Source organism: Hibiscus syriacus, unplaced genomic scaffold, assembly GCF_006381635.1.
Source record: "Hibiscus syriacus cultivar Baekdansim isolate YM2019G1 unplaced genomic scaffold, ASM638163v2 tig00110847_pilon, whole genome shotgun sequence".
Lineage (NCBI taxonomy): Eukaryota > Viridiplantae > Streptophyta > Magnoliopsida > Malvales > Malvaceae > Hibiscus > Hibiscus syriacus.
Window position 1 is genome coordinate 691,406 of NW_024062888.1, and position 11,009 is coordinate 702,414.

General features: G+C 33.1%; 1 protein-coding gene across 2 annotated transcripts; it reads left to right on the forward strand.

Moving 5' to 3' along the window:
- Positions 1–2,180: 2,180 nt before the first annotated feature.
- Positions 2,181–5,037, forward strand: LOC120143416 (axial regulator YABBY 5-like). 2 transcript variants are annotated; one of them, XM_039157742.1, is made up of 7 exons: positions 2,181–2,485; positions 3,206–3,325; positions 4,182–4,296; positions 4,379–4,427; positions 4,512–4,585; positions 4,663–4,737; positions 4,845–5,037. In XM_039157742.1, exons 1-7 carry the CDS (start codon positions 2,408–2,410, stop codon positions 4,976–4,978), a joined length of 645 nt encoding a protein of 214 aa, XP_039013673.1. In that variant the 5' UTR covers positions 2,181–2,407; the 3' UTR covers positions 4,979–5,037. The 2 variants fall into 2 exon arrangements, with proteins under 2 accessions (XP_039013673.1, XP_039013674.1); XM_039157743.1 differs by having other exon boundaries at positions 2,184–2,485; positions 4,663–4,733; positions 4,845–4,974.
- The last annotated feature ends 5,972 nt before the right edge of the window (positions 5,038–11,009 follow it).

Sequence of the window (11,009 nt, forward strand, 5' to 3'; positions counted from 1 at the left end):
AATTTAGCATGTTCATATTCGTTCGTTGAAATGCTAAACGAACACAAATGAACGAACATAACGAACACCACGAACGAACGCAAACGAACATAAAGGAATGAGCATAAAATTAATTGGGTTTATATTCGAGATGAGTTTTTTATTTTTCAAATGATTTTAGGATTTATATTTTGTTTAATTGATTTGAGTACTTTTTATTTCCGTTTAAAATTAATTGAGTTTAAAAACATTCACGAATATAAATAAACAAACATAAACGAATATAAATGAACGAACATAAACGAACAGATTATCGAACATTAGTGAACAAACGAGCCTCTTGTTTGTGTTTGTTCATTTAACCAAACGAACTAAAATCTTGTTCATGTTCGTTCGTTTAATAAATAAATGAACATAAATGAACTTCTCGCCGAACGGTTCGTTAAACGCTTCTGTTCATTTACATGCCTAATAAGAAGTTTTCCATTTTCTATTTTGTTCTATAGCGTCCTTACTCAAAATATAAAATTATATTTATCTAAACTACAATTTTTAAAAATTATACAATTTGATTTTTTTATAATTTAAAAAAAAAAATCCAACTTTCATTTTTTCACATAAAAAGTACATGCTAAGTTTTGTTTGGTTTTATCTTATAAAATATTTTTATTTTAAAATAATTTTTGAATTAACTTTATTTGATAGGAATATAAAATAAATTTAGAATGTAGTTCCATAAGAATAATATATTTTTTAAATATATCAATTTTTGAAATAAATGAACCTAAGACTATTTTTATAAAAAAATAAGATTCAAAATATTTTATCAATCATAAAAATTAAGTAATTAGGTAATTTGTTTTATTAACTCCAAAAGTAACATTTTCCTAATTGTAGTTTAATTGTTGAACATTTTTGTTTTTACCAAACAACGAGACTTAACTTAGTATTTACATGCTATTACAACTATTTTAGTACTGACATACAAGGGCGAATTCAGAATATGATATTGAAGTAAATATTAAATGTATTAATATTTAAACATTAAAATTAAAAAGAAATAATTGAATTAATTAATATTTAAAATAATAGAAAGCCTAGACTTTAAAAGTTGGGGCTATAGCCCTCCCAATGTGTACATAGCCTGGTCATTGCTAGTGCACTAAAATAAGTGGTACTCATGTTGTTACACTTACCAACTAAATGAGACCTAATTTAGTATGAACATGTTATATTACAAACTATTTTAGTATTCATGTATTAGCATGAATCAACTTATTTCAATAGTTAAAGAAATCGTTGTTATTCATAGATATCACGGTTCGAGCACTAGCGACTACAACAGAGTGGTTGAGTGTGCATTGTCAAATGGTTGAACGTATTTAGTACATATATAATCACCTTAGCTTATTAAAAAAATACCCAAGTACTAAATAAGTAGTTATTCATGTTCTGGGATGGACGAAATATTTTATATGAATTTTTAAATTTTCAAGAAAAGACAAACTTATAACAATTTAGGGAGACAAAAATATATTATGAATAAAAAAAATATTAAAAAAATCTAAAAAATACAATAACCCTTCCGGTGTCTCGAGAAGAGACAAACTTTTCGATAATTTAAATTTTTAGACTAAATGAGTACTACACATGTTATTACACCTATTAACTAAATGTCTCATAAAATTATGTTCTTCAAAGATTGTTGGAGTCTTGCAAAATCATTACTTTTGGAAACTAATTAAGCTCGAGATTGCAGTTAATGAGAAAAACATCTTAAAAAAATCCCTTCCGGTGTCTTAGTTCATAGCCAACTACAACAGGATCCATTGGTTTCGGACAGAACACTTTAAATTAACACTCTCGAATAAAGTAACCTTGTCCCCTAAATATTACAACATTTGCACGTGTTTGTGAATATGTTCTTGACTATTGTCTATGAACCCAAACCCTATAATTTGTTCATTCATTTCACCATAACACACAAATAATTTCCAATTCTCATTCAATACATCACCTTCATTGTAAGTTTGATGGTACCCTAAAACCTTTCCCTTTCATTGTTCTAATATAACCCTAACCCCCCATTATTGTTTTGTCCACTTCCACAAGGCCCCATCGCCATTTCTCTTTCATGAGAGTGAGTGACTCTGAAAATATTAATGAGTGACTCAGCGAGTACACTCTTTTGTTTTTCGGTGTTGCCTGCCACTGCTCTACGAATCCCACGTTCCTGTCTGTCTGCTTTCACCTTCTTTACAGTTCTTGAATTCTCGATTTCTTTCTTCATTATTGTGCTGCTTTGCTGTTTGATCATAAATACGAACTCCGGGTATTTCTTTCTGGTGTTCTCTCCGTTTCTCTGGGCTTAAACCTAAAACAAAACGAAAATTGTTTGATATCAGAGAAAAGAAAAGAAAACTCAAAGATGTCAAGCTCCAACCCTATTTATGCACCAGAACAACTCTGTTACATTCCTTGCAACCTTTGCAACATGATTCTCGCGGTATTTTAACTTTGATCCCTACCCTACCCTATTTTTATTTTTGTTTATAATAAAGGCCTGAACTTCTAGTTTTTATGATTTTCTTTGGGTTTTTTTAAATAGTCTAGGGTGTTCTGGGTAATGAAGTCAGGTCACTATCCTAAGACTTATTTTTCTAATTTGATTGCAGAAAAGTCATAAATTCTCTTGATTTTTCTTCTTTTGCAGAACTTATCCTTTGAGAGAAGTTATTAAATATGGATCTTAAATTTATAGCTATAAAAAAAAATGTGTGTGTATATATATTATAATGGATGAAGATGACATATCCTGCATATTTGCTCTGATTACCTCAAACTTTTCCTCATTAAGATACTGCAGGTACCTGCCTTGAGTTCTTCTTCTGCAAAACCCAATTCAAAACCTTCTTTTTTTGGGACGGTCATGGAAAACGAAAGGGACTATCTCCGTTGTCTTCCTCAAAAACCCCATTCTCACGTACTTCACAAGTGCTGACTACCCTGAAAAACGAACCCCCCCCCCAGATTTTGCTACTCCTTCTGCTTTGAAAGTCCAATTTTTTAGTATAATTTATCACCTCTTTTGTTTCCTCTGAAAGATCATGAAACTTTGCATAACCTATAGCTCTTCAGAAACCCTAAATTTTATTAAGCAAATTATGTTTTTTTTATTAAAAAAAAGAAGAAGAAAGAGCTGAAAATTTTTACATGTTTTTTGCAGGTGAATGTTCCATGCAGCAGCTTGTTTGAAACCCTGACAATTCGATGTGGGCAGTGCTCCAATCTGTGTTCAATAAACATGGCCGCTTCCTTTCAATCGAGAGCTGGGAAAGATATTCAGGTTTTCCAAACTTGTTTCTTGCCTTCTTGGATATCTAGTTAGGTTTTCTGGGGTTTCGTCACTTTCTAAGGAAACTTCAGTAAATATTCACAGGGGGTTGAAATCTAGGGTTTTTAATCCTCATTTGATTTTGAAAGCTTCTTTTCCCCCATAGTTCTCGGTGCTGCTGTAATTACCTGCAAATAAAACCTAATTCCTCAAAGCTCTGTTAAGAGCCGGTATATGGGTTGGTTATTTAGGGCAAATTGACATTTTTTAGGGATTCCTTTTCAATCTTAATCTCCATTGAGCCGTCATTTGTAAAAGGATTTGACTTCGATTTTGATTGACATGAATTTTAGGGTTTGTAGGCTTTTAGTCACTACGCTGATCTTTCCCCTTCTTTCTTAAATTTTGTTCCAAATTTCAAAGATTCAGCTTTTATATCCCTCGAAGCTTTCTTCTTCTTATTTATTTTTTAAGTTTTCTAAAAGAAACACCTACTTTTTTTTATCATTGATTTAGTCCCTAATAAATATCGGACCCACAATCTAAAAGAAAAGAGAGATGTTAACCGAAAGATTTTAGCTACTTGCTCTAGAGATAATTTACCTAAAACTGAAGTTTTTACTTTTTATTTAAACATAAATGACTGTATGTATATGAAAATACGTAATAATCTATAAGTTGGTATATGAAGGCAAACCCTTGGCAATGTATAAAAAGAGAGGATTTAGTTAAGCCCAATGAAGGAAAAATCTTTTTACTCTCTGGAACTTACTATATCCAGTAATAAGCCAGGGATTAGTTGCTTGGTCAGGTCAATGATATTACCTAACTGATGTTGGTCTGTTGAAAATATTATTGAATGTTTTAGGTGCCTAAGTATACCTCGTCAGAGTATAGAATTGAGTTAAGCTCCTCTTCCAGAGTCAAGACGAAGCTTCCAAAGCGACCAACAACAACCGTTCAACAAAGGGTTGTGAATCGACGTGAGTATCAGATCTTTTAACCTACATTTTTCGTATAACTTTCTCTCTTTATCTACATTTCATGGACTGTTTCATTTTGCAGCTCCTGAAAAGAGGCATAGAGCACCTTCGTTGTACAATCAGTTCATCAAGTAATTACAATAAAGTGACTGTAATTTGATCATTGATAACTATTTTTATACTTTTTTTTTAAATATGGGGTTTGTTTTGTGAAGAGAGGAGATTCAAAGGATCAAGATGAACAATCCTGATATCAGCCACAGGGAAGCATTTAGCACTGCTGCCAAGAACTTAAGCTTAACATTAATAAAATAATGTCAGATATTTAATTGCTAGCAATCTGACAGACTTTGTATATGTTGCCACAGTGGGCACGATTCCCTCACATTGATTTTGGACTCATGTTGGAGACTGATGATCAACCCAAGCTGAATGATGCAAGTGTTTGATTTCATTTGCAAGCGTATATTGTGTTTTCAGCTTCGGGTTTTGTTTGTGCTGATGATTCGCCATTTTTTTGCTTCTTTCTTTTCAATGATTCTGTGCAGGCCTCGACCGAGCATTTCCAGCAACTGCTCAAGTAAAAATGGGTATTTCGTTTTCGAAGATGATTGCAGTGACATATGTGTTTCTCTATCTGTTTGTGTGTTGGTTGGATGTGAAAGGATTTTATTATATTTGAAGGCCGAATGAACTTATATTTGCTTGTTTTTATTAGGGCTTGAACAGCTTGCTTTTATCCCCAGTAATTCTGTGTAATGTTATGTAACGGTTGAAGTTATGAAATATTGACTTTGCAAAGAAAACCTTTTCACCGTAAAGGTATTAAATTCAAGCAACTGAATCTTTAAAGTGATGTACGTTATTAATAAAAATGATTCTAAATATATACTATTATTCTCCGAAACTATTAAAAAAGAACTACACTCGAAACGAAAGTACCACCAGATAATAACAATAAATCTCAAAATTAAACTCAGCAGCAAATTATGGAACAGACAATCCAATCGTGGAAGAAAGCCCTAAAGGAATAATGAATAAGGTAGACGTGCCCTAACCAAACGATTTTAGTGGTTCAAAATATAATTGTTATTCCTAGATATTTTAGATTGAACACCAACAATGGCAGGATATTTGAATGTTTATTGTCAATTTTTTTTCTAAGCAATAAGAATTTTATTTATTAAAACCTAAAATTGAGCCCTCATTAAAAACTTCCTTAAACTTTTTTTTAAACCCCCTAAATCTAAATTGAGGAAAATAGTACTACTAACTACCACATATAAAGTTAAATATGGATGGACATGGGTCGAGTTGGGTCGGGTTGCAGGCACATCCCAACTGATCCAAAAAATTTATATCCTTCACCAGACTCGCTTCGTGTTTAGGGTAATTTCACTCGACCCGAAACTCGATCCAACTTTTGAGATAAAACCTAACTCCAACTCGCCTTGACCCTAAATAATATAAAATTATTATTATTTTTCCAATAAAATAGATAATTAAAATATATATATATATAAAGAGAGATATTATTGTAATTATCCTTAAATATATAATATATTTTTATATTATTTTTCAAGTTGGGTTGGGTCGAATTTGTCACCCTAAACATGAATTCGACTTGAACCCGATTTCCTTTTAAAACTCCCGATCGGGCCAAAACCCGTCGAATTCGAGTATCGTGCTCATTCCTGATATTAAATAAATGATTGTTATCCCTAGAGTTTTTGAGTTGAACACCAACGACTACAAGGTATTCAAAAGTTCATTGTCAAATTATTGAAAGTCTTTAAAACAAATACTACTATTGTAATCATCTTAAATTAATAAAAAAATATATAATCAGTAGATGTGGATACCCCATAATTATGAAGATAATGATTTTGATAACAATTTATCAAATTATGTCATGAATAATTAAAAAAAAACGAAGCCTAATAGATTCGAACTCTATCGGGATAAACCCATGTACTTTGCAGGCACACCCCTTAACCACTCGGCCAAAACGTCGCTCGTTTAAATATAATATTTTAATTAAACTTGTTTATTTGGTAATATATTTGAGGTAGTTTTGAGGTATTTCTAATTCACTGGTTGAAATTTGTTTGGTTGTAACACCCCAATTTAGGGGTTAAATTTAAGAAATTATAAAGTAGTGGATTTAATTGGTATTTTTGAAAGAAACGATTGATTAAATTGTAAAATTTCAAAGTTGGCAGACCGTTTTAAGAAGTGCAGGAAATTCAGTGGCTAAACTCATAGTTTACCCATTTTTCTTTTGGAATAAATTATAACCACCTCCAGTATGTTTTTTCTGCAGATTATCATTTTCCTCTTCTCCAACAACTCTTCTTCCAACTCCGATCTATTCGTCGTCCGACCTTCGATCGACGAGTCAAAACCACCATCGTGTTCGTTATCGAGCGAGGAACAAAACCCCTTAAACCTTACGTCATGAATCATCGCCGTTCGTCGTTAATTTCAGTCAGAAGTATCGTCGGTAATAACCAGATTTCAGTTGGTTTTTCATCGATTCACGAGGATCCGAGCATTCGTTTACGACACCTCCCGCACCAGTACCATCGTGTTCCTTGCATCATTCCGAGTCCACCGGTGTCATCTTTGGTCTCCGTCGATGGCGGCGCGTGAAGAGGTGAAGCGGTTAAAGCTTTTGATTCGTTGAAATCGAGCTCTCCGCTGTTCAAAAATTTGAACCGAGCTTTGTAAGTATCTCAAAATTGCTTAAAATAATTTTTAGGAATTTTTCCGGGAATTTTCTGACATCAGGGTACTGTTCACGCGCCCCCACGTGCCGCCACTGCGCTTGGGGAAGGCAAAAGTGACCGGTTTGACCGGTTTTGGAATTGTTTTGACCGGTTACAACCCGACCCGACCCGTTGACCCGACCTGACCAGTTGACCGGACCCGACCCGTTGACCGGTGCTGACCAAAGTTGACCAAAACCTTGATGGGCTTTGAACGTGCATTAAACGACCTTTGACTTTGACCGAGTATACCTATCCTAATATTTTTCGACGTTCCAAATCCGATTCCACAGTCTGTTTTTCGAAATTCGAACCCGAAGGCCTCAAAATTACCGGTCAAACCCATTGCCTTTTGATTTTGACCGAAAATTCTAAATTTCTGAAAAGTCATATTTTATGCTTTCGACGTCCTGAATCCGAATCCGAGGTTCGTTTAGCCAAATTCGAACCCAGTAAGCTGTTTTTCACTGATTTATCACCCGATTCGATCCGTTTATCGTAATTAAGCTCCGTTTTTTTATATAATTTATGTTGATATGTATCTGAGGAATTATTGGAAGTTGAATTGAAGATCAAAGGCGTTCGAATGGAATTTTTATGGTCGATTAGTATTACACGTAAATTGATGTAATACTTTACTATCTCTTTATGCTTTATGGAACATGTGAATATTGGTAAATGCATTATTAAGATAGTGTTGGTCTCATTTGTGTAGTTAATTAGGTTCTACACTCGATCTGAATATGGTGAAAGGGTTCAATAATTGATTATGGTTCAGATGATTTTTATAAGAAATTGAGGGATAGTTAGAATTAAATTACATGTTTTGTGTTTAGTGATAAAGAAATCAACCTGGATTTGTAACTTATATTTTATATCATCCAAGATTAAATGTTAAAGGAACTTATATGAGAAATTATGAGAAATTTCGATTAGGTAAAATTACGAAATTACCCCTATGTAAGAAAATGACAAGAATTGTCCCTGGAAGTGGATTAGTAAATCTGAAAAGACATATTGATCTGATAAATTTATTGATGTGCATAAGAAATGTTAGTTTTACTTGAAAATTATGGATAACTGGTTTTTAACCCCAATAGGGTTTATGCAAGATACTAGAAGTCTGTTAAGGAATCATTTCAAGATCAGAGAATGTTCGAGGAAACAACTAACCATAGGATCTTTAAATTATAAGTATGCTCGTTAAGAGTTAATACCGAAATTATCTGGTTAAGAAATTACGAAAATGCCCTTGAAAGGTAAAAATAGCTCGAGTTAACCCTGAATGAGAAAGTTCTTTGAGGATTTGTACTTAACTCAATGAATTACAGATTTAATTGTTAAGATCATGTCTTTGTATAGAAAATTTCTGATAACCTGTTGGTAACTTCTGAGAAGACAATCGATCTGAAAATCTTTGAGTTAAGAATAAATTATCGAGGGTGCTCTTTTGTCAGAATTATTTGAAAGGTCTGGAATAAATGATAAGTTGGAATTAAATAATAAGACAGAATTGAAGGAAAGAATTGAAATACACCAGATCTGTAAAATGACCAGAATACCCCTGTAATGAAAAAGACTCAAGAATATTACCAAGCTCAGGAATGATTGGATATCCTCGAGCTCTGAAAAGAATGGAATGAAACTGGGCACCAGAATGACCAAAATACCCTTATGACCTAAAATTAGTATAAGTGTTGGATTAATTAAGGAATCCAAATAAACATGGATATAATACTGCTCTTAAAAGTTATGGATCACATATTAAGTCGAGCAATCAATGCTAGTGTATATGTCAGTACCTGAAATGTATAGATGTTACTTGAATGTGTGTTCGTCTTCTCAAGTGTGGTTCGATGATAATTTTGAAAGTACTCAGCTCAACTCAAATCTAGGTCGCATTCGATAATAAGAAATGGATATTTGTTAGAAAAATCAACCACGAAGACCAAACCAAATTAAACGAAAGTACAATATATATATGAAATTCAGAAACGTCTGGATATCTAGAAAGCTCTGAAGTAATCGGGATAGACTTGACTGATAAACGAAATGAGTAACCTCAATGACTGAGGATTAAATAGGTGATTTGATGAGTTTGGGAACACTGTTGAACTTACATGATGAATTATCCTTATGGGTCATAAAACATAAATCAAGTACGTATGTATTTCTTGATATCGTTGAAATATGGAAATGAAATAAAGACTATTGGAAGATCTATTCAGCGATGATTACGAAGATGATTTATGGACAAGAATTTTTGGTATTAAAGAGTAAATACTCTAAAAAGGCAGTAAATTGACGGGTCCACATGCTTTAGTTTAGAGAGCTTGTTCAGTTCGAATTGTTCGATAAACCGATCGATTAACATGGATTGTAAATGTTTTAAAGCTTCGTTTCTCATTTATTAGCTCAAATCACTCTGGGTATTCTGGAACGCTTTCTTGATGCACTTGAATCATAGTGGAATTCTAAAGTATCAACTTTAAATGTCTGATTAGATCGGTTAATAATCGATTCTCTCCAATAGGACCTTGTTCTTAGAATCCGATCAAATTGCACGAGCTTCATGTTATCCTTACCGATAATTACAAAATGCCTCTGAAAAATACTTGGATCCTCTAGTGTGTTCCCTATGTACTATATAATTATTTTATCTGTTTTGAAATGAGGTACACTAAAATCTATGGTTACTGTTTTATGATGCACCAACTTACGATGATGGGTTATGGACTATGACTGATAAATGATTATTGGTTTTCACTTTTATATGATAACGATGATTACGGACCTAATGTGACTCTTGGGTAGGCTCACGGGCCCCAAGATTCTCTATTAGGTTGTCTCCCTTTTGCCGTGTGCTTAGGGTAAGTCCTATGGACTTACGGGCCTAAGGATACAGGCCCATAGCATATCCTTAGGTGGCTTCCTTTTTGCTGTGTGCTTAAGGTAAGCCATACGGACGTAGTTTTGAGGAACTGCGGATGGTGTACATGAAAAGGATTTAAACTACGAGTTTTAAAAGTAAAACTTCATTATGATTTTATGATGATTTACTGAACTATTACTCGTTTATTGTACCTACTATTATTTTATCGTATTGTTGGAACACACTAGACATCCTATTCGATCTCATAAAAACGTGATACTATGAATGCTTCTTATAAACTATGATCTTCATGGTTTCTACTTGATGAACTATTAATAGAATCCCAAATTATCTTGCAAACTGGTATAATTTTGATTCAATAAGGAAATTATGCCTTCAGATTTATCTGCATGTCCTTTAACATCACTTGGTAGTTATATTTTACTGAGCTTTCCGAAGCTCACTCTATTACTCAATATTACAGGTTAAAAGAATTGTACCAGTGCAGCTATCGACAACAGTAAGGGAGTTCTTTCGGCGTTGTTTTCAGAGTATGGTATATGTGATTAGGGGGCATGTAAATTTATTTTATTTTATATACGAGTCTGAAAATCTGTTTTATTTCTGAATAGTAATAAATGATTTTATATGTTACATGTTTTAAGAAAAGTTTTAAATTTTATGTTATTTTTACAATGGGTCGCTCCGGTAGCCCTAATGTGACACTCCAGATCAGATCGGGTTACTCGCATCGGTTAAGGATTAGTGGAGGATCTGTATTTCTATAGGGCTACATGAAAGATATGAAATAACTGATGGAAGTTTCATTTCTGTAATTATGTGACACGAATGAATTTCGAGGATGAGATTCTTTTAAGGAGGGGAGAATTGTAACACCCCAATTTAGGGGCTAAATTTAAGAAATTATAAAGTGGTGGATTTAATTGGTATTTTTGAAAGAAACGGTGGATTAAATTGTAAAATTTCAAAATTGGCAGACCATTTTAAGAAGTGCAGGAAATTCAGTGGCTAAACCCATAGTTTACCCATTTTTCTTTTGGAATGAATTATAA